The sequence below is a fragment of the Amborella trichopoda genome, chromosome 10 (genome assembly GCF_054954075.1).
Source record: "Amborella trichopoda isolate Santa Cruz 75 chromosome 10, AtrichopodaSantaCruz75HAP2 v2.0, whole genome shotgun sequence".
NCBI lineage: Eukaryota > Viridiplantae > Streptophyta > Magnoliopsida > Amborellales > Amborellaceae > Amborella > Amborella trichopoda.
The window spans coordinates 5,243,721-5,268,978 of NC_142345.1; the positions used below are offsets into that span (position 1 = coordinate 5,243,721).

Below are 25,258 nucleotides of genomic sequence, written 5' to 3' on the forward strand. Positions count from 1 at the left end.
TAGTTTTAAATATGGAAAATGGTTTGATAGTGATATCGCCCTATTAGGATAAGTAAAGCCTCACGTCAAAATTTACCGAAAGTTGTAGTTTTGGCGTCAAAGAACCCTCAAATCGATCATTTCAGCCTTGATCATTATAATTGTGGAAAGAATTAGGATTTCAAGCCCTAAAAATAGTGTAAAATGTAACACTATCTAGACTGTCCATTTAACCTTAAAAATAAGTGTTAACGGACCTGCAAGATCCGTACCTTTTTTTAGCTTCAAATTTCATAGTCAATGTTAAAAATTGATTTTAGAGCCATCATTTGGATTTCTGATTCTCAAAGTGCTTTTTGGACAATGATTTAAAGGTGAGGTTTTACTTTGTTTTAATAAAGCCTAGGCCATATAGAATTGTATCCTTTAAATAATGTTATTTTAAGATCTGGAAATGAAAATCCAAAATATAACGAGGGGAAAATATAAAGAAATTTAGTAAATTTGGGCCAAATTTAGAAAAAAGAGAAATTTTGCAGCACAATTCCTTTGTAGGTGGATTTGAAAATTGGATGTTCTTTTATGTAAATCAATTTAGTGATCATGTGCATAAAATAGTCTTGTGTAAGCATATTATTTTATGGTCGTGGTTAATCTTGTGGTTGAAAAGTTCATGGATATTGTAAAACATTTATTAAATATTTTTGTGAAAACATATTATTTTATGGTCATGGTGAATCTTGTGGTTGAATAGTTCATGGAAATAATAAAATATTCAATGACTCCCTTTTTTTAAATATTCCATAATTGCCATCCCACAAGAATAACTTATAAAAGTTTGTCACAAAAAAGATATCATTTTTTGAGTAGCTCATTAAGTATTGTTTCAGGAAAATTAAAGAAATTGCAAACAAATGGGAGATTTTTTAGAAAAAAGAGACCATGTATGCTCTAGATGGTTACATCTAAGTGATTAAGAACTCAAAATTTAAATTTTATTTGTTCAAAAACCCCTTATGCACTTGAAGAGAAGCCAAAAGATATTATACTCCCATGAGAGTAGAATGCCGATTAAATCCTTTGGGTAAAAGCCTACCTAGAACTGATTTTAGGATCTCAAATTTTGGGGTTGCGACCTCTTCAATCCATTGATTAAACTCAATAAAAGAAATTTCTTAATTGTGCCCTTTATGTAGTTGAAAAAAATAATGTTTGAAGATTTGAATAGGGACCATCTAACTTTTATATGGTGAGATCTAAGTGTTAACTGAAATTTCAAAAAACAAATTAGAAAATAATCATCCTGTAATTCTTAAGTGGTTCCCAAAATTTCAAATTCAAAATATCCCCCCAAGTAGGTCTTTTGATCGAGTCCTGAGGGAGCATAGTATACATGCTCGATAAGAGAATAAGCTCCAAAATCATGTGCAGTTTTTTTGGAATTTGACATCTATGTGATTAGGAGCTCAATTCAAATTTTATGTTTTCCGATTACTTGTCGGTGATTCAAGTGGTTTCAAGTAGAATGCATCATCTTACATAACTCTTTTACCCAAGGGAGTAAATGCACAATATGCTCCCATAGAAGTATTCTATAGACCCTCTTTATTTATTTAATCTTTTGTAACAAAAGACTTTGAAGCACAATACTAGAGAGAGAGAGAGAGAGAGAGAGAGAGAGAGAGAGAGAGAGAGAGAGAGAGATGTTTGTTGAACACAACATTAGACATTTTTAGAAGTAGACAGCCTAATATTTAGCTTTTTCCCTAATTTTACTAGTAAGGTCGGCATGGTGGTGGTTGACTTGATGCACCTAAAATAAAAAAAAAGGGCTAGCCTAGGTTTGCTTTGTTTGGGACTTTTTGGACCAAGTTCAAGATTTCAATTCTAGACTCCCCTCAAACCATTATGTCGACCACCATGCTCAAGCCTAGAGGACTCAAAAAAACAGACTAGGTGAGCACTAGGTCGCATGTTTGGTTTTTGTAGGACATACTCTCTTAAAGTTGGACCTTTAACATCTCACATCCAAACTTATGCCTACCTTTAATCTCTCATCCAAACCAATATGTCTATTGCTAAACCGAAATCTAAGAAAGGCTATGAAACTATAGAGGCTTGATGGCCTACATCAAAATCTTCTAGATCTAGGTGGCCAATGTGTATACGCAATATTTCTTTTTTTAATTGTTTCAACTAGTCTTTTTCACTTGAGATTTTGGAAAGTTGTATCCTTGATCTAGGCGCACTAATATATATATATATATATATAAATAAATAATACACTCGCAAATATGACCAGATTGCCTTTGTGCTAGCTAGTGAATGCTAGTAGAACCGACGACCAAAACCCCTGTCCAGTCTGACATGAGCACCAAATCGGTATTTATTGAGAACAGGCCAAAACCGATGGCTGACTGGTTGAACTGGTTTGACTGCTAGTTTTGTTGGTTCTCTTGGATGAGCCCGCCCAATCTTTCCCCCCACCTCTCCTCATTCTTTGGCATGATTTTTTTTTCTTCTTTTTTGTGTATCTTTTCTGTTTTGATTCACAAGATATTTTATTTCTAATATCTTTTCAAAATCTTTAACACAAAAGATCTCAAGATTTAAATAAAAGCTTTCATTCTATTTGGTTAAAAAGGAGATTTTCTTACTTACTATTTTAGCATGCATTCTCTAATTTTTGGCTGCATTTGTCTTCTTATCTTAAAATTTTCTTTCTCTCTCTTTGGAACCACTTGTTTTCTCTCTCTTAAATGGGGGACAAGGGACACCTGGTTCTTCTTCACTGATGCACTTCCACGTTATAAATAATAATGTCTTAGGTTACATTATTTTTGGCATTAGAATCATATAATTTCCTAATAAAATCCTCCAATGTTTATTTTTAGCATAAGTTGGATTTTTTTTACAATTATTTTTGTAAAATCTCCTATTTCTAACCAAGGTTTCAATAGTTTCACCTAATATTTTCCTTTATTTTATTAAAATTTTGAAATTTAGTCAATTTTTAAATTATATATATATATATATATATATATATATAAAAGGTGTGTCCGGTCACACTGCCAGTTGGACTGCTTTTAAGTGGACCAATCACTTCGTTTGTTCGTGCACAAGTCCGATCCTAATAACAGTGAGGTTGACACCTTATAAAAACCACACCCTTAGTTAAATCTCATCGTGTAAATATCACGGGTTACTTAGTAATCTCCACACTAAAAATTCCATTCAAATCATGTTGAAGAAAACCGTGATTACTTGATCATATTATGCTGTAATTATGACCTTCATGAAACTGTTATGTAACTTGAAAAAGGAAATCCAGATAACAGTGAAGCCACTTGCCTCCATACAAAGGAACGGTAGGCGTCTTAATATTCGCAAAATACTTGGGAGTTTAAAAAAAGTTTTGACAAAACAAGCAGTCACATGTCTCTTACAGTAATGATGTATATGGGAGTTTTTATTGTGATGTGAAGAATGATTTCAAATTACCATGATTACTTGATCGTATTATGCTGTAATTATTACCTTCATGAAGCTGTTATGTTACTTAAAAAAGGAAATCTGGTTAACAATGAAGTCATTTGCCTGCATACACAGGAATGGTAGACATCTGAATATTCCCAAAATACTTGGGAGTTTAAAAACTTTTGACAAAACTAGCAGTCACATGTTTCTTACAGTTGTGATATATATGGGGGCTTCTACTGAATTTGCTGAACGCGATTGGAACTACTGATTTCACTATGCATGTGCAGCTATTATAGTTAGTTAATTTATTCTGACACTTATGCTAGTGATAATTAATGGACTACCTAATAATCAACATCATGCTTATTGCATGCACATTTCCTTTAACTTTCTATTCCACATCAACTTTATAGGTCCTGCTGCTTTTAGACCGCGAGCACGTGCGGCTTCCACCTATAGTCCTTTGATAGAGAAGGGTCGGCCTGTGCTTCAAGGCCTTCTGGCTATCGACTTTTTAGCAAAGGAGGTAGTCTTTGTGCTTAGTCTCTCTCTCTCTCTTTCTCTCTCTTTCTCTCTCTCTCTCTCTCTCTCTCTCTCTCCATACACACAGAAAAGAAAAAGAAAAAAGAAGTGTTGTCTCTAAACTTCTTATCTCTACTCATTTGTGTGCATTGAACCTTGGAGGTTGGGATATGAAATGGTGAGTACTGAGTTACACTGCCTAATTAATTTTTCTTTTGATATTAGGTTCTCGGTTGGGCACAAGCCATGCCCAAATATGCCAATGAACTTGTGGAGTACGTGCACACATTCTTAGAACGTGCCCATGAACGTTGTCGGACATCATTCATGGAGGCATGTGATTCTTCTTTGCTTTTCTCTTCAGTATTTATGGCTTTATTGTCTCAAGCTAGTCATTGTTGTAATGGTGCTCTATATTAACAACTGCGCTCTTATTATTTAGGTTTCTTTTTGAACTTTCATTCTTCATTTCTCATTATGTTATTGTTAGGCCTTATTACAGATATTACTATCGCACTTATAGTGCCTTGCAATTGAAATTTCCTCATTATGTCTCTTGATCTCTTCCAAAACCTTGTGATTACAATTTATGATATTGTCTCTCTTATGCATCAGAAAATTCTGCATGTCATATAGGAAGGTAGGTATATACTGTTTATTTTGATCCCAGTGAACAATATTTGATTGACAGAACATTTTGTATTGCTTATACAGCATAGGTCTTCCCATTAAGCATTGGTCACAGATGGATAGAATACAAATCCCCGCTCTCCAAATGAAAGGGATTTTGGGTTTCAGATAGATGCACAGCTACACATACATGAACGGTAAATGCCATTGGGATGCTCACAAGATAGTCATTGTACCAAAATTGCAATCAAGGAATGCCAATGAGGTGATTTCCATCTTAGTGGATTCCACAAAACAATATTCAACTTATGTACTAGGCAGGCACAAGTGGACTACTTCACACACCAGGGAACCAGTTATATGTGGACAACATGTAATAACTAGTCATTGAATGTTGATCATTGTTGCAATCTGTTTATCACTCATCTGAATATGAGCGAAGAGATGATATATGTCATAGAGTTCGTCATTATGCTTCATAAGCATATAGGGAAATTTGTCTGGTTATGCATGAGAGCTTGAACTAATCATATAGTAGCTGGCTGGGGCCGTGGTGGTTGCACCCTTATACCCTAGTTACCATGTTGTGGTTTCCATTCCCACGGAGACCACCCCACTAACACCTTCAAAAAACTAACTGCTAAACTATTCTAAAAAAAAGAACTCCTAAACTATTTAAAAAAAGGGGTAGTGGCCTATCTTCCCCACTGAATTACCCAAAAAAAATCATATAGTAGCAAACTACCATAAGGGGAGCAAAAGGAAATAAATGGTAAGCAATCTCAGGGAGATTAAATGTGAGAAATTTTTCACCACCCATACTTGTGGGCCTATGCTATCCCAGCTATGAGGTTCTTTTGTTTAGAGACAATGAGATCTTGATGTGTCAGTGCCTCTTGAGTGTAGTCATTCTATGCAGCAAGATGGTTATTGCATCGTAGTAAAGATGGATATGGTAGAAGCCTGGGATCATGTGGATTGAGATATTTGGAGAAAAAGTTAAGGATTGGGGCTTACATCGATACAGTAATGGTATGAGGGATTCCTAAAGGATTTTAAGTGTTAGGGGCTATGCCTCTTTCCAGCAAATAAATCTCACCAAGAGCTCTGGGGTAGGGATTCGAGTGTTTCCATATGCTAAATAGTATCCCCTCAAATTTGGAGGTTCGGGGTGGATTCTCTGCCATCCAATTTAAGTCTTCCTCTGTTTTCTAACTGGTCAAAAAAAGAAATATGGGACTTGGTTATGGAAAAATGCCTAATGGGCTTGCATTTGGAAGAGCTACTTCTTGTCCTTTTGAAGGATGGGTTACATTGGTGAGTTCATTGTGGAAAGCAACTCATGTTTTTCATATCTCTAGTCCTGGCTACAACAGTCCTGAAGCTTTGAAAGGCCATTTTTGTTGCAATACAGATCATGTAATTGGTAAGTTTCCTGTAGTCAAGGTGGGTGTGCGTAGACCAGAAACAAGTGTAGCTTGGGGACAAGGAAATCTAAATGATGAATGAAGCTCTGTCTTGGGTAAATAAACCTTTTCACTCCTCGCATCCCAGCTTCATCTTGAGATTGACACCTTGTTGTCTACCGTGGTTACAAGAGCCTCGATGGATATGTTTTGATTTTGGTTTGTAGTACATCATTCATGTACAGGGCCCTCGATGGATATGTTTTGATTTTGGTTTGTAGTACATCATTCATGTACAGGGCCCTCGATGGATATGTTTTGATTTTGGTTTGTAGTACATCATTCATGTACAGGGCCCTCGATGGATATGTTTTGATTTTGGTTTGTAGTACATCATTCATGTACAGGGCCCTCGATGGATATTTTCTTGAAAATAGTTCTATAGTATTTTGTTGGGTGTTTAGGAATCCACTTTTATGTGGAGGCTTGTGGACAGCCAATCATTTTTATGTATCTATCATACTTTTAAGTATTACAGTCGAATATTCTCTCAGAAAAGCTCTGTCTGGGCCAGTTGCTATATTTGACGGCTTTTGGGTTAGGAGCTATATAAGTGCAAGAAGATTGGGGAGACGTGCACAATTATGACTTCAGGTAGGTTGCCTGGATTGTCCGGTGGTTAGAGTTCTAGGCCATCAAAATGGCTTTTTGCAAAGGAATGAGATTTACAGTTTCGAAGGTGATATCTTTTATTCTGTAGCCTACAGTCTTCTGATCCTTGTTCCCTGGTATTGCTTTTTATTGTTAATGACATAGTTCCATTGGTTTGAGATTGCTATGACTAATGGATGGAAGATGGTTGGGGTTGTTTGGACCTAGGTTTAGGAATTCTCTGGGAGAGGAAGCAGATTCCTTTTCTGAGCTCCTTTGGAAGATATTGTTATTATTTATTCCATTCCATAGCTCAGATAGGAATATATGATTGTCATCTTCAGATTTCATCATTATATCTCTTTTTCAATCCGTATAAACTTGTATTATAGATGAGAGAAACCATGACCACTTCTGTGCTTGCTTTTGTGAGCCTAGAAAAGCAAGCCTTGTCCACACTTGGAGCTATTCGCTTTAGTTGGTTGGTAGTATGTGACAAGATTCTCACGAGCGTTTTCTTTGAGCAACAAGGGTTCCGCTTCCCTAGCCTTTGGCTCGTGCAATTGGGAAGTAGAGGAATCTGTTGGCAACTTATTGATCTAATCTTACTTTACTGGAAACCTTGGAACTCCTTCCCCAGATATGTTTGGGTAAGTTGCGCAATGCTTAGAACAACCACTCTATGCATCATGTGGTGGCTGTGGAGTGGACCCCTCTAACTGTGGAAGACTAGTGATCTGTGGAAGGCATGTGATCACTAATTCATTCCACTCAACTTCGATGACCACTTTTTGGGTAGTCGTGGTCCTTTTAGGATCGCAGGAAATGTTAGAGACTCTGCTAATATTGTATAATCATTTGCACATTTGACACAGATGAAAATTCAAAAAAATAATTTAATTTAATTTATTATTTTTTAAATGGGTTATCTCTTTAGGAATTGGGTGGGTGTGGCGTGAGGGTTTTAGTTAGTGGGTTGGATTTTAAGATAAGCTATCTCTTAGTTGGTTTTAAAGAGATAAGTTAGGCATGGTTGGATTTTTCAGGATATACACTTGGGGTACCTTAGGCTTATCTAAAGATGTCCTACCTTTATGGGCTTACAATCTAGGAAGAGATTTTTATGGTGAATCCCTAGAGATTCATGTGATAAAGGAATAGGGAGATGAAGAGAGAGAAAATAGGGAGATGAAGAGATAGAAGATAGGGAGGAAGGGAAGTACGTAGCTTTTTAGAGAGAGAGAGTTTCATTTTTTTTATGGGGTTCTTTTTATCTTCTTTTGAATTGTATTTAAATGGGAAGAATCTTCATTATAAAAGAACAGCGAATGAGAATTGAGTAAATTTAGTCTTGTGAAAGATCGTTTTTGGGGCGGATTCCCTTGCAGACCTTGAGAGAGGTTATAATCTCTTACCCATTGTTTTTTTTTTTTTATTATAAATATTTTTTTCTCCCTGCATCAACATTTCATGTCTTGAGGCTTTTCCTTTAGTTCTTTTAGGGCAACTTAGAGTGGTGCGCTATTCCCTTGTTCTTGGATAGGTTTTATGAGAAAGCAGGATCCTGTGGAGTCTTGCTCATTGCTTAGAGCAGATTATCCACCTTCCAACAAGGCAATAGATCTTTTCACCATGTTTGGGGAGGAACTAATGCAGAAGTCAGCTGTTCAGCAAAAGCTGGTGGGGTCTTGCCTAGCCTTTCCTTTGAAGACTCACATCTTCCTAATATAAGTGTAATTGTTTTTTGTTTTTTTTTTTGTTTTTAAAAGAGGTGAAGTTGCTGCATCACTTTACTCCAAATGAAACACATAAACTGAGATAGATGCAAGCAGATAGATTGGCTATTAACCTTGCTAATGAATCAGCAAGTTTAATAGCCAATCTCAGGACATGCTGAGAACTCACTTGCTGATCTTGGCCCATCTTGTATATCTTGTCCAAAGTGTTTGCTAATTGCTGTGTTGGGTTGCTTTCTCTTCGCGCGTATCAAATCACATTTAAGGAAAATCTCCTTCAGCCAGTAGCGGATCTGAGAAAGACCAGAAGAACATGTGCAATCCTATGAGAAGTTATTGGGCCTCAGCCCTATTAGCATCTCTAGTCCCCGTTGGCCTTGTGTAGGCAACCAAAGTTTATCCCAAGTGGTCTTTAATCTCTCCTCTGCCACCTGAGGGGCCTAAGTCGCCCAAGGAGCTTGCAGCGAAATTAAGCTTGAGAACCCCAAGTGGAGGCTTGTTCCGTGAGACATTGGAGTTCCTTGCAACAAATCTAGGACGTGGAGACATTGGAGTTCCTTTCTAATTAAGTCCAGCGATGTATGATGTTCCAAATTAGAACCTCCATTGTTGTGACCTTGCAATGCTTGCCCCAAAAAATCTTCTATGAGAATGGACTAAACCTCCAGTTTGATAGCACTTCTACAATAGATTTGGGAAAGGCTTGTTGAAATGCCAAAGAGATTTAGGAAGGACCAATTGAATGCCAATGAAATTTAGGATTGACCCCTTACATGTTGGAAATAGAGGGTGAAATGGGGCAAAATTAAATTAATCCCAGGTAGGAATGATCACTTTCTCAAGACAATATTTGCCCTTTACTTATAAGAATCAATGTGCATTTAGGTTTCTATTAGGTAAATTTGTCTTTGGAATACATGGGAGCAGGGTACTGTGAAGACTATCTCGCCAATACAAATGCACAAGTGTTGTAAGATCTAAGGAAGTAGAATTGCCTTTTTCTAGAGAGAAAACACTTTTTAAAGTAAGAAAACTTCGTATGCATATATTCTGGAGGAAACAACTCCTCGTTTATAGCAGATAAAGTTCCTTTTCACCTTCTCTATGTGATTGTTCAAGTACGCATTAGGTCAAGAATTGTGTCTCTCGAAAATCTCAACCATCAAAACGGTGCATCTACTGCAATTGAATTGCAATAGGATAGCCAACAATCAGGTGTTGTTTTGGGAAAGCAACTGTCACGCTTTATATGCGTCTTCACTGGAGGGGCACAATTTACTTCTTATATATGCGTCACTGTCGGAGGTGCACAAATTACCGAAGTGCACTAAATCACAGGAATGCACGCTTGATATACTTCTCGGCGGGGCACAATTCTCTGAAGTGCACCAAACCTCCAGATCCAAAGTATTGGAACACCCTTATGATCTATTGGTGGCTTTGCTCATTGCAGGAAAAAGGAACTGAGCCATGAGCCAGACCGCACACATGCACGGGCCAAGGGAGCCTCTTGCGCTGATTCGAGTGCACAAAGTGCAAAGTGCGTCACCAAGCGCCCTTGAGCCCTCATGTGGATGCATGCACTCACACACTACACATGCTCCACATTGGCCTTCCTTCCTTTTAGTTATTAGATCACAAGTGAAGAGGATAAATGCATATTTAAAGAAGGCTTCTCTCATCCCATTTTGTAGGATAAATAACCCATTACTTCTCTCTTTACAAATAAGGCAAAAAAACACTTTCCAAAACATTACACTTTCCAAAATACTATGGTACAAAGAGAGATATTATTCTGAAATAGCACAGTATTTTCCAGAGCAAAATACATCATTAAATGCCAAAGTGATCAATATATAAAATCAAAAGATCCTACCAAAGGAACAATGAATAAGTGAATGGTCCAACTGACTCTTCATCTTCTCGGCACAAGAAATTACATCAGTACTTCAGGTGATCTCCCATAGGAGCTTTGTCTAAGACTACCAACCATTTGAATCACAACCCTCAAGGTGGGGTGGTAATTTCCCATAAGAACAATCCTTTGGAGAGGGTGGAGTGGGCATATGATCACACTAAAAATCCCCTCTAGGTCATATCGCCACATAATTGTCATGGTCATGGCTGGGTACTTGAGTTCATATAGTCCAGGAGTGCAGATATTCCTCATTTCTAAATCATCCCAGTTACTTCAAAAGATTGGGGCCCACTAAACCCTTTGACTGGCTCGCTCATATTCACTAACTCTAACCTTTTGTGCTTGGGCTATTGGTTGAAGATTAGGAAACTTCTCTTGGAAAAATGTGCCTGCACACCATCAATCACACCAAAAATGTCTGATCCGCCCTCCCATTTTTATCGGAATCGCTTCCCAAAATAAATTTGACACTGATGAACTACCATGCCATACATTTATCCTTGAATGTCTTCTTAGGCTATATATTTTCCGATTCTTTGTTTCATTACCATATTTGGCATTAATTACCTTTCTCCAAAGTGATCCCCTCCTCATGACCAAACTGCCATACTATTTTCCCAGCATGCCTCTTCATTGGTTTCAAAGAACACCTGCTTGCTTTGGCCAACAAAGGTCTTGACCAGATGAACGTTGCATGTGTTGCTATTCCATTGCCATATAAATTACCTTTGTTTTTTTTCTTACCTTTGTTTTTTTTCTTACTTTTCTACTACTAAACATGGTGCTTGAAGGAGAGATATATTGTAAATATTAGTAGAGCTCAATGTTGCCTAAATGTCAGTGTACAGCCGTCTTAATTTTTTTTCCCCAGGGATCAGCCTGTTTTCCATTCTTTCAATCATTCGGTTCCATATACTTTTGTTGTTTGTACCTCTATACTGACATAGACCGAAATATCTACACAAAACCTTCTTCATCTTGCACCCTGGCACAGCCTCTAATTGTTCCAAACTCTCTTCTAAAATATGCATCCCAAGCGAGGCAATCTTCCCCTTGTTGACTCTTTGACCTGTTATAATCACAAAAATATGAAGCATGAGGCTTTTCCATTTGCTCCATGGTAGCCCCACAATACATAGATTGTGTCATTTGCATATTGAAGATGTGATACTAAAGGGCCATTCATGCTCACATTAAAGCCTTCTAGAAGTCCAATTGAGCAGGAAATGCAAAGACTCACAATTCTAGCCATAATAGCAGACAGCAATGGGGAAAGGTCTCCTTGTGTAAGCCTCTAGAAGTTTTGAGAAAGCCTTTGGGGAAGCAACTAATGCCATAATGGCAGAAAGTATGGGGGAAAGAAGGTCTCTTGTCTAAGCCTCTGGAACTTTTGACAAAGCCTTTGGGAGAGGCATTAACAAGTAAAGAAAAATGTGCTGTTGACACACATTCTTTGAACCATGTGATACACCTTGTATCGAAACCTATTAGATGCATCACAGAGAATGGGATATTCAATCCACAGTCATAGTCCTTCTCCAAATCAAGCTACAAAACTAGGCTCGGATTACTTTTCCTATATCTTGATGAAATGCACCCATTAGCCACCAATGCCCCGATAAAATATTTGTCTTCCCCTCACGAAAGCACTCTAAAAGGGTGAGATTACAAAACTCTGTGAGCTTAGTAGTTTTGAGGCAAGGACCTTCATGAATATCTTGTATACACTGTTTACCAAGCTAATAGGTCTGAAACCTCTTACATCATTGACATCCTCCACCTTCAGTGTAGAAGTAGCATTTAGTACACTTTCTAGAGTACCTTGCTGGTGAAATTTGGAGAACATATCCAGTAGGTCATTTTCAAATTTTTCCCAATTATCTTGAGTTCATGCCATGTTGAAACTGTTAAGTCAGGTGCTCTATACTTTCCCAAAGAAAATAAGACACTGTGAATTTCCTCTTTTGTGAACCCTCGATAGGAGCAACAGGTATTCTACCAATGCCCAAATTATCACTTAGTGGTTTTCCATCTCCATCTTCTTCATATCACTCCCTATAGAAGTCTACTATGTCCTTACTATCCTCTGGCTTCTGCTCCACCCAATTATGGTTCACTTAAATACTTTTGATTTGATTAGTTTATTGTCTTACATTCGCAATCTTGTGAAAGCAGTCTTATCTCTAATGCCATTTGGTCTCTTTTTTTCGCACCATAACTTGGTAACATTTTCATTTCAAGGATGGTCAAGAGGTCCTTTCTTCTATTGATAAGGGAATGAGTCCCTGTTTTTGTCCGGATCTTGAATTTCCTCTCTTTTTCTTTTTAACATCACCAAAAACCTCATGATGCTATGTTTTTAACATGGTTTTCATCGTTTGTAGCTTTCCTCATATTGTAGCCTCCGTCTGTCCAACATTGCAGCATTTTTTGGTTCCTTTATCTCTAATTCTTTTATTTTTAATCTTTCTGTCTCTCTCTCATCTTAACTGATGTATGTTCTTTAGGCCGTCCAAACCCTTTTATGCAGGTTAGTGTTCACTTGAATTAGTGATTTGTTAGTTACCAGAAAAGCAAACCATCACATGACGTTTTAAGTGGGAGAATGATTGAATATATGTTTGTCCAACATTATAAAGCAGCTCGTGATGAAGCTCAAATGACAAGCAATCTGGTTTGTGGCAGGCATTAAGGATAACTGCTCCAAAGCATAATTAAATTTGAAGAATAAGCCTTAGAAGTATAGCCATTCTATGCCCAGAAATAGTGAAGAGGTCCCTTTGTATTGAATTAATTTTTGAGATGGTGAGTCAAATTATAGAGATGATGTGAATTGTGACAATTTAAAATAACACCACAAATATGGGAATGAAGAGTAAGTTTTCCACTTCTAGAGTGCAATGTGCTGAATTAAAGTCCACAAAAAAATCCACACTATGCTACTTATCAGAGCATTTAGCAACCAATTGAGTCTTATGCCATTAAATGGCACCACTGAACGTATACCTTTTTTTTTGAAGAGAAAGTTAACACCACTGGACGTATACTTGATCTTCTAAATCAAGTGTCTTCCAAGAAACCCCTGGATAAAAAGATGACAATCATGAAAGAGAGAGCTAGTTTTTTGAGGAGCATTACTTATATGGGGAAAAGTTTATATAACGTTACAACCTTAAAATATAGAATCACAGATGCACCTCAAAAATCTATCTTCGCGACATCGAGATCTATGAATATGAAAAAAAAAGAGTTTTTGGATCCCTTACTTATAGTTTATTCAGTTTTGTAGAAATAAAATTTATTAGTAGTTTCCTCACCCAACTTAAATGTGTTATACACAGTTTAGGCATGATACCTTCCCTTGAGCTTATTTATATTTTCAACTCAAGTTATACATTCACCTATGCCCACTCTACATATAATAGGCACTGAATCACGTTAAGTAATGAAAAACTGACAAAATATCCTTCACAAGTTGACCTTTTGTACTCGTTTTAATTACACTCATCACCTGTAGACTGGTGTTGTAGAGGCATTTATTTAACCCTTGGAGAGAAGTCACACATATAGATAAGTACATAAGTGAGAGAACAACCATGAGAGGTAGTGCCATTGTCCACTTCACCAAAAGCCCTTCACTGAAACCATGAGCAGCATGATTAGATGTTAATCACATGCCTTGAAATTGTGACAATCATCCACATTTTCGTCTTCCAATTCTAAAATTTCTGTTTCTGGTATAATTACGTTAGTTATTTGAGAGAATATTTGAATGTATTAAGTAATATATAAGTAATGCATATTAATTGAAAATGCTACAAATCAGGAGCTCTATACAAAAACATAATAGGCAATTGCAGAGTCCCTTACAAGAAAATCTAGCAGATCATCTCAAAAAAATAGCAGTTAGTAGAGAGGCTCCTGTAAAAAAACATGCGAAAGCTGGAGAGATTGAAGGAATTATTGAGAGAGGAAGGTGGAACAAGAAGAGAGGGGTGCAAAAGAAAGAGAAGGATGAGGGGCAAGGTAGAAAGGAGAAGGGGGACGAGAAAGGTAGAAAGGGAGAAGGGAAGGGGGGGGGGAGGTGAGGAGGAGGGGAGGGGGAGAGGGTATATTGTGCAGAATTTCAAACAATAGGACAGCTACGGGAAAAATGTAGGGGAGTGATAAGGAGAAAAGAAGAGAGGAGGAGGTGGAGGAAAGATAAGGGGTAGAAGTAGGAGAAGAGACAGAAAGAGAAGTTGGAGGAGGCAGAAAGCTGAGGGGGAAGTATAGGGGATTTGATAGTTTGTGCTAACTGTTAGCTCAAGAAAGTGAAGTGAATTTGAGAATGCAAAAACCTGAGGATCTGAGCAGCCTTCAAGCAAGGGATGGTTGCCAGATCAATGCTAGAGAGAGAAAGGAGAAGAAAAGCATAACAGGAAGAAAGGAATATTGGGGGGAGAAGAAGATATAGAAGAGGTTTAGGGTGAGCAAAGAGGAATGGAGTGTAGTAAGAGGGGGCTGAGGAAAAGAGGTAAGGAGAGATGTAAAGAGGAGGAATATAAAATAGGAGAGCGTGGATAAGAGGAGATAGAAATTACTGCTTCCATACTTTTTTTTTGACATTACATTAGTGCTACCAAGTTACAGAGCAGAAGTGTGATGAAAGAGGAAAACAAGGTGTGGGGTCGATCCCCAAATCACTTGATGTGATTACATTAGTTGTTGTAGAGGTTTATTAGTATGAGATTTCTAAATATTTACTTTCTTCAGCATCGATGTTAGTATGAGTTATTTATTGCCTTTTATAGGTTATTTGAAAATTTCCATTTGAATTGTTTTGTTATTCTGTTTATATTGTTTCCTTATTAGTGACAAAAAATAATTTTTGTGAACTTCTCAAACGAACTAATAGTTGCATTTTCTATTTGTATATGTTGCATAGATTTTGAGGGCAAAATTTGGCTATGGGATGAGCTATTTTTTTTTCTCGAGATTTTGATATTATGTGATACGTTCTCTTCATTTCAAATTCCCAGGCAGTTTTAGAGAAACAAAGCTATATGCTGATTGGAAGGCAAGATGTTGAGAGCTTAATGAAATTGGAGTCAGCTAGTTCATGTTTGCCGAATTCTTTCATCCAAGCATCCCTCGATCATGGAAGTCCTGTTCCTGAAACATCTGAAATTGAGATGGAAATGAGTGACCTGTTGCTAAGTTTACGACCAATCAAGCAGGTCATATTTTGTATTTGAAGATTTTTTTACCAGGAAAACTGCCAACCCTAACGTAGTGCTTTTCTTGAGTTCCTGTATGGGTCAAGTTTCCTTTTTGAATTGAGTGAAAGGCATTAACATGACATCCCAAGACTGAATCCCTTGTGAAGTTGTATTTTAGATTCTGCACATTATATATTATAACCATATTTCACTGTCGGTTGGTTGCTTGGGTACTAATTCACTCTACCTATCATGATAATCCTGGAGCAGGAGAATCTTATTAGAGATGACCAAAAACTCATTTTACTAGCAGCTCTCAGTGATTCTTTGGAATACGTGGCAGATTCCATTGAAAGGCAAGTTTTATTTGTTGATTTGAAATATATATTATCGCTTTGTACAGATTTTGCATTTGTTTGTAGAAAGATTATTGGAATCATCTTATAACCATCCTATCAACTATTAACAAGCACTTGTGTTGAACTTGCATGCTACTTAACGTGATGAGGATGCTACAAAATTCTGTTTATGTCATACTACTTAACGTGATGAGGATGCTACAAAATTCTGTTTGTCATACTACTTAACGTGATGAGCATGCTACAAAATTCTGTTTGTGGTTTCTCTGTCTTTCATTCAGTCTAAATCCCCTCATCGAATGATGTGCATCATAACAGCAAGTGAAATACTAGTTATGTTTATGGCTTGCTAGGACTCTCTCCCTCTCTCTCTGAATAATTTGCAATCTTTGTCCTTGATGAAAGAAGTTGCTATGTGAAATTCAAGGAAGAAAATAAAAAATTTTATCTTTTATTTTATTAATATATCTGAATTCCACTGGCATCACTTACAAATGCAACAAAAAATTGCTGTATATAAGAACTAAAACCCTAAATACAACCTAGGATTTTTCCTTTTCACTGCCAAATAAATATGACTTGAACCAAGGGCTGAACATAGACTTAAAACTATGGATTCTACTACAAATAATGTTCCTGGAAATTGCGATCTATGTTTTCAATACCCCATCACTTGTAGGGTCCTATGTTTGGAACTCTTGAATCTCGCAGCTAGTACTAACTCCCGTACATGGCTAGTTGTGGGGGACTAATAGAATAGAATTCTTGGATATGATTCACGATTGTCATCTTTTAGATTTGGGAAACACTCTTACAAGTATTCATGGAGAACCGATCAGCTTGGAAGAGCCTCTATCTGTAAAAAGCTGGATATTTCTAGCCAATGGCTCAATTGTTTTCCTAATTCGCAAATCAAGCACCTTCCTAAACAAAACTCGGACCACAACCTCAAACAATTACGGATAGAACAGTTATAGATTGGGGTTCTAAACCTTTTAAAAGTTTCAATATGTGGTTCAAGCATAAAGAATGCTAGGATGTGCTCAAAAAGTGTTGGGATGAAATAATAAAAGGTTGTGCGATCTTTAGGGTTCAAACTTACAAATATTAAGAAAGCCCTAAACAAGTGAAACTTTGAGACCTTTAGTTTTGTTCATCTTGTAGTCATGCAATTAGAACAAAAATTAAGGAAACAAGAACAACTTGAGTCCCATCCAACAAACCTTGAACTAAATGTCTAACCAATGTTCAAGAAGGTGGAGGCAGCCGCCTAGGTGGTGGGGGGTTTGGCCCGCCTAGGCGCTAAGGCAGGTGCCCAGACCCAAAGGCGGCTTTTTTAATTTTTTTTTTCATTTTTAATTTTTTATTAAGTTGGATCCCCCACACATGCCCCCATTTATTGTATATGCTATATAATAATAATTACGAATTAGTTTATTTTTTTTGGTTTATCAGTAAATTAATTACTATCACATGCAAAAATATTTTCAATAAATTAATAATTACGAATTAATACTATCTTTTGATTTACCAATAAATAAGTAATTATTGTTACATGAAAAAAGCATTTTGATAAATTAATAATTAAAAATTAATGCTGTTTTTTTCGTTTTACCAACAAATTAATAATTATTATATGCAAAAGGAATTTTTGATAAATTAGAAATTACAAATTAATACTATTTTTTTGGTTTTTCAATAAATTAATAATTAATATTACATGGCAAAAACGTTTTTGTAGTTATTCTTTTTTGGGTTTCCAATAAATTAATTAATATCACATTGAAAAGGCATTTTCGATAAATTAATAATTATGAATTCATACTATTTTTTTGGTGTCCCAGTAAATTAATAATTAATGTTACGTCTAGAAAGCTTTTTTATAATTATTATTTGTTGGTTCCCAATAAATTAATTACTAACACATTCAAAAGGCATTTTCAATAAATTAATTACTAACCCATGGGGATTCTTATACCAAATTCCTTTTCCCGTAAACCATTACTAGATGGTGACATTCTAGAATGTCTAAGGTTACGAAATAAGATACTCAACCACCAATGACAATGGGGATATTGTCCAAAAACCACAAATTGCTATGGTAAACTCCTTGGTATTGTACAACCCATGTTTTTAAAAAATCGCCAATCTAGATCCAAATCGCCCCATCTCGATCAAGAATCGTTGAAGCCGGTCCGGTTCCCACCAAATATTGGGATCCGGCTGGGTCTCCCCCTAAACTGGTCGGCTCTCTGATAGATACAATCAGCTCTATTAAGAACCAGCGGATTCTACGACCGGTTCTATCTTGAGCTAGTTTGATGTGGGGTGTATTTGCACTTTTTAAATATGATTTGAAGGGGGGAATTTTTGTATGCATTTTTTCTTTTTAAAAAGAGAGGTGGCAGCCCACCCCATGTTATATTATATAATTTTTAAAGTGGGCGCCAAGTATTAATTAGCCCTAACAACTCATGCATGCGTAGCAAGCGTACAACTCAAGAAAGATTGAGAGCATGGGCCTTAAGCTCTTTATAGAGCCTCTCGCTCCTTAAACTCCTCGAGGTGGGACAATTTCTCCCACTTCTTTACTTTACAAGATGAAAAAACATTGGGACAAATTTACTAAAGAGATTATGTCAAGTCTCTATTTGACAATGAATTATTTGTCAAAATCTCATAAAGTCTTTATTTAGAAAAACTTTGGGACAAACTTTTCGAAAATTAAGACTTAATTAAAGAATTCACTTTACAAGGTTAAGTCTTTATTTGACAAACTTTCCAAAGGGATTATCGTACACCTAACATAATCCTTTTTATTGCAATGAGTTTCATTTTAAATCTTTATTTGACCATGAAATGAATGTAATAGATAGAAAACACTCAGACATGAGACAAGTTCATAGTATTTATGTGTTTGTAGTAAAATAATGAAAATTATATTGCACTACCATTATCGTTTTTGGAAACCTTCTCAAAAAGTTTATCTTTCTCAAAAAAGTTAACCATTCTCAATATATTGTATAAAATTATTTGTACAATATTATTATAAAGTTAACCTTTCTAAAAAAAAAAACCATTATTGTTTTTGGAAACCTAAAAAAACTAGATTTTTAAGAAATTCTAGTGATTTTTTGAAATTTTTTTAATGCCAAACCTTGCCAATCTGGTCGATCCTCCGATCAGGATCGCTGATCCACCGACTTGACACGGTTTTGAGGTGCTTGATCCGGGCCACCGATCCGTTTATTAAAAACTTGGTGCAACCTATTTCCCTCTAATCTAAAACCCCTTGTGATTCTCAAATCTCTAAGAAAGAAAACTTGCTCCTCTAAAGGGATGTAACTTTTGAAGGAAGCAAAATATAAGTCTAAGGTCCAATAAGTCGCCAGGACTTGATGGTCCCCCCTGCCGCCCCCAAAAATCCCAAAAACGAAATAATAAAAAAATAAAACAGCCCATGTTATTCCAAACGTTTTGGCACATGTTGGCCTAGAAATCTCTCTTAAGTCATAAAAGAAGCCTTCAAGAGAATCCATTATTCCATTATGCAATCCCTCAATTCAACCTTCATCACCTTAGCCCCCCCACAACCCCCCCGCCCCCCCACCCCCAAAAAAAAATGAAATAAAATAAACAGGCTTTTCTCCACAACAGTAGTATCTTTATGCAAGCCTTAATTGCCATGAGCTCATCTCTAGCATGGCTAAAAACAAATAGGAGAGCACATTTTGCCAAAAAATTGACCTTAATACGATAGGGTTAGCTTGGAATTTCTAATGAATGAACTCCAAAGATATCGATTTGGGGAGAAATTCATAAATTGGGTAAAATATGCATCACCACCTTTAGGTATTCCTGGTTTTTTAAATTGTAGGCCTTTTGGATACTTTAATGGTAAAAAATGGGCTTAGACAAGGGGACCTCTTCTCTCATACCTCTTCATCATATCCATGGAATGTTTTAGCAAACTCATTCAAAAAGTGAAGCTAAAAGTGAGATTTTGACCACTTAGGATCCTTAGATTTCCAACTACACCCTCCCAACTACTTTACACCGATGATCTACTTGTGTTTTGGAATACCAACTATCAATCTTGTCACTCTCTAGCTCTAGCAAAAGAAAATCCTGTCACTCTCTAAAATGCACCCTTTATCGCTTCCTGTCCTTGACCAGTTTACAAAAGACTTTGCAAAAACATATGTTCTTCTTTAGTTCCAACAATTTTGATCAATCCCAAATTAGCCAATTCCTAAATTGTAACTTATCAAAACTACCCTCAACTTATCGAAGCTGTCCACTATTCTAAGGGATACTCAACCCAAAACTTTGCCATAAACTTGTAGAGAAAATGATGTCCAAACTTCAAGGTTGGAAACTAGAAATACTATCTGAACCTAGAAGAATTACTCTTATCAGTTCTTGGGTCGATAATCCAGCAAAATGGAGAGACTGGAGAAGATGTCGCACATAGAATTAGAGCTGGGCGGGCGAAGTGGAGTTGTGCAACTAGAATTTTATGTGATCGCCGCATACCAATGAAGCTGAAGGGAAAGTTCTCTAAGGCAGTTGTGAGACCAGCTTTGCTTTATGAGGCGGAATATTGGGCAGTCAAAAAATAATATACCCATAGAATGAGTATAATGGAGATGAGGATGGTTGAGATGGATGAGTGGCGAGACAAGAAGGGAAAGAATTCGAAATGAATACATTCGGAAAAATTTAGGTGTGGCACAAATAGGTGATAAGATGAGAGAGAGTAGGCTTAGGTGGGCTAGCCATGTGTGGCGTAGACCTAGTACAACACTTGTTAGGAGGTGCGAGTTAGTTCAAGTGGAAGGCTCAAAAAGGGTAAGTGGTAGACCCAAAAGGACATAGTTGAAAGTAGTGAGAAAAGATATGGGGACTTATGGCCTTGCTGAGGGTATGACCCTTAATACAGTAGAATGACGGACCAGGATTTGTGTACCCAACTCCAATTAGATGGGAAAAGGCTTTGACGATGATTATAAGTTCATGCCTCACCTAACTCACAAATCATTGGTGTTTAACTTTCATACCTTCAACCGCCATCTGCAACCTAGAGAAGCTACAAAGGAACTTTCTTTGGGGCAACTAACAAAACCAAAGATGCTCAAACCTTGGTTTTTTTTTATGTTGTAAGATGCCCAAACCTTGTTAAGAGCACCATTTGTAAACCTAAGAGTGAAGGTGGACTTGGTATCAAAAGTATTAAAGACATCAATGTGTCCTTACTAGCAATGCTTGGATGGGAATTGTCAAATGAAAATCACTCAATGTGGCTGGAATTGATAAAGACAGAATACCTTTAGAGACATCATACAAGGACCTCCGAAGAAACTTCCAATGCAAAAAGAAGGGACTCTTGGGGTTGGAAGGGCATACATGAAAGCCTCCTATTTATAATGAGACAGGGTCATTTTCCCTTAGGCATGATGAAGTTGATGATAGATTCACTTTGGTTATCAATAATAATGGTGACTTCACCTCCGATGGTGCTTACAAAATAATAATCACACAAGGACCGAAAAACAATACCCTAATGGCCATATGGAAAAAACCAATTCATCCTAGGGCCTCATGGTTCCCCTGGCTAACCAACCAAAAGATGTTAGTCAGAACTGATAGGGTCTATATGCCACTTGTGTAAAGTTGGTTATGAGAATCATGATCACCTTTATTTCATTCACATCTGTGAGGAACACATACAGAGCATTATTGTTGAGGTTCAACACCAAAAGAGCAATACTATGGTGTTCTTAAGTATCCCTAATCTCCTAACAAATTGGTTTAAAGAAGATTCACAAAGAAATATATGGCCAAGATTTGGAATGTCTCACTTCCCACCATTGTATGGGTTATTTGGCAAGAAAGAAACCTGGGAGCTAAAGGGGACTGTAAGCAAATTGTAAAGAATGTAACTTAGAAGATAATGAATAGCATCTCAGAAAGTATATTCGTCCCACTAAATGATAACAATGAAAGAAACATGTATAGAAGATGGGGTATCGGATTTCAAAGCCTTCTTGAGTGATTCATGGATCATGAATAGAGGACATTATGTGCATAGAAAAGTGAGAGAGTATATAGTGAGAGTAATGTAGCTCTTATCTATTGTATATTCTATTTTCACCAATTAATACCATGGTGGCGACGGCTTAAACCCCTTGCGAATTTAGTGAAACAATAGATAAGCTTTAAATTATGCTTCTTAGCAGTTTTTATTTCCATCAAGTCTTAGCAGCAATTCTCCTCCAATGGCAGAGAATCGTCCTCATCAAGTCTTGGCATCAATCTCCTTCAAATGGGCGAGAAGTTCTCCTCATTTAGCCATAGTATCAATTCTCTCTCTATGGGTAGGTGTTCTAGAAGAGTCCCGAGAACTTCGATCAACCACTCTTCATCGAATCCGGTTTTTAAAATCTAGGAATCTTGCTTCCACCTTTTAGGGATCTCGAACCGAGTTATTTGGAATCCAGATTCCACAACATCAACTCACAGGGTTCATAGGTGCACCAAGTCATGATTCGATCAACATAGAATCTCCCTTCCACTTTTTAGGAATATCTATCTAAGTTATTTGGAATCCAAGCACGAATTCTGTAGTGGACCACACTAACACGCTTTAACAAGTCATGCTTCAAAGTAAACTACATTATTTGCTAGTGGTAGAATGATTGCAAAAGTATTATGGAATACTTGCAATTTTTCAGACATTATTTGGGGCATTCTGCTCTCTAAAATTTACTATTAATTATGTACTTTCTTTATGTAACGAGGATGGGTGTCTAGAAACTCTACTTAACATCAGGGTGGGTGTCTAGAAACCCTATTTAGCATCATTCCTGAACGTTGGAACCCAAAATAAATGTCTTAAAAAAAAAACAATTTAATAAATCAAATAATTTGACTCTCTATTCAATCTAGAATACAAACCTTAACTCTTGTACTTACGGAACTCTGGTTGACGGCACTTAGTGACCTTGATCCCACTTGTGGGTAACTGTGATTAAGGGCACTCAAGATATCAATTCTAATGCTAAGGGAGCCCTTGATTTGGGTAGTCGTGGACCTCAATTCTAGTACTAGGCGAACCTTGGCTAAGCATGCTCAATATATCAATTCCAATACTAGCATATTCTTGGTTAAGGACACTCTAGAACCACAAATGTTTTGCCTTATGGAACCCATTCCTCAATAATTACTTGTGCAGTTCCAAGTGATTGGGAGCGTGGCTCCAAAAGATAGGAATCTCGATTCCAGATATGCATTATACAGATGGCACATCCCACCACTGGAGGCTTCTTGAGATTCCTATCTTCCAATTCCTAAAACACTCCAGGAATTCACCCACTTCCAACAACCATGGTTGGCCTTCCATTGGAAATATATTTTTGTCAAATGAGTTTGGACGTGAGCATCTCTTGTTTTGAAATCTCTGTTTAGAACTCGAACTTGGCTCAATACCTTCATTGCCAGTTGCTTTGCAAACCTTATTTCATCTGATTGGTGGTTTCAATAAGAACTGGGTATATAAACTGAGACTGTTGACAAAATGACTGCAGTTTCCTCTTCTATCCTGGTATTCAACCTTTGAGTTTTTGAATAAGGCATAGATACTGACAAGCTTTCTGGATGTCACTAAATATAGGATTACCTAAGCACATGGTGGGAAGAGATTCCTCCAAGAAGCTTAGCATTCGTCCAAGATATGAGAAACAGCACTAAAGATAGGATTACCTAAGCACATGGAGGGAAGAGATTCCTCCAGGATGCTTAACATTCATCCAATATATGAGAAACATGCTTAGGTGTTCTCAAAATATGTTATTGTCATTTGCTTTTAGGATTGGCGGGCTTTTAAAATACTTATTGAACCATTTATGTTGTGATATTCTTCTTGGATGGCCACTCCAAAGATATATAGTTGGGGAATATTTTTCCTCTTTTAAATGTCGTTTGGGAAGCACTTCCAGGAGCATATTTTTTTGGCATTATTAGCACTCCACTTGGGTTTATCTGCTCTCCTTTGCTCTCTGGCTTGTTCCATGATTAGCATTCTGTTCTTTGGAAAAAAAATTCCATAATCATGTACTATACACTTACTTACAATACTGGTTATGTATGTCATTTAATAATTAAAAATGAGCAATTATACAATTGCTAGGATGCTTAACTGTCATCATATGGGCCATTTCAACTGAAGTTGTAGTTGTAGGTAAAATATATGTCGACTAATTCCGTTTGCCTTGTCTATGTGTATCTGACTTTATGTAAACCTTTCCCCCTCCCACCCCCGGGCGAAAAAGAACTTTTCTCTCTTTCAAACATTTGTAGTTTGAGCTTTCCTTTTAAGTATGTCATCAGCATTTCCGTTGCTAGTCTGTCAGAGCCTGATCATCAATTAGTAATATGCACTTTGAGGACAACTATGAACTAAAATGTATTATTGATCCTAGTGGACCATTTGCCTTAAAGTTCTTTCTTCCTGTAATGCAAATAAGTTCTTAATTCAGCCAGTGTAACTGCTAGATAACTGCTTTGTTCCTTTTAACATTTTAGGCTTGGGCAAGCATCTCCCAAGTCACCCTCGCAAGATGACGAAAATGTAGGCCATCAAGTACGCCACCATACTCGAACTAGTAGCGCTCTTACTCGAAACCTTGCAAGCCTTGCTGATGAATATCGGAGCTTGGCTGTTGAATGTTTGAAGGTCCTACGCATAGAGATGCAATTGGAGACCATTTTTCATTTCCAGGTTTGTTATAATTCCTGAGTAATTGATATAGTTTTTAAGTTCTTATTTGGAATGCATTGGGTACTGCTTTCAGAGGAATTCCTTGACAATCGCATGCAAGTGGCATGATAGTCACTAAATTATGTAGGAAATGACAAGTCGAGAATATTTGGATGATCAAGATGCAGAAGAGCCTGATGATTTTATTATATCACTTACTACGCAGGTCAGACAATGAACATCATTCAGCTTTATTATTTATAGTTTCATATGAATGGATTTCCTAGTGTTAGCATAGCAAAAATGTAGAAAAAGCCAATGATAGAAACTGGAGGAACTTTTATTGTATCACTTTTGAAGGATATTTTTTAAATTTATTAGGGTATGAGTATGAATGATATTTGTCATAAAATACAAGGGTATTTATATTTGTAAAGTACCATGACACGCATTTCAGGGACACCCTTGTCTCTTATTAAAAGTATCCATCGCTCAATCAGAAGTGGTGGATTCAATGTGGGTCCACCCACTTAAATAATATGGACATCATCATCATCATCATAGCCCTTACCCAATTAATTGGGGCTGGCTTAAGTAATATGGACCTATTTCCTATGT

The 25,258-nt window shown here is 36.9% G+C and overlaps 1 protein-coding gene across 3 annotated transcripts in view; it reads left to right on the top strand.

The window, feature by feature from the left end:
• Nucleotides 1–25,258, top strand: part of SEC8 (subunit of exocyst complex 8) — an 85,253-nt gene that overhangs the window by 46,409 nt on the left and 13,586 nt on the right. For all 3 annotated transcript variants that reach the window (XM_088850521.1, XM_088850520.1, XM_088850522.1), the window contains exons 17-22: nucleotides 3,873–3,985; nucleotides 4,207–4,318; nucleotides 15,348–15,541; nucleotides 15,794–15,879; nucleotides 24,466–24,661; nucleotides 24,789–24,866. In XM_088850521.1, coding sequence (XP_088706647.1) covers nucleotides 3,873–3,985; nucleotides 4,207–4,318; nucleotides 15,348–15,541; nucleotides 15,794–15,879; nucleotides 24,466–24,661; nucleotides 24,789–24,866 — 779 coding nt within the window. The remainder of the gene's footprint in view (nucleotides 1–3,872; nucleotides 3,986–4,206; nucleotides 4,319–15,347; nucleotides 15,542–15,793; nucleotides 15,880–24,465; nucleotides 24,662–24,788; nucleotides 24,867–25,258) is intronic.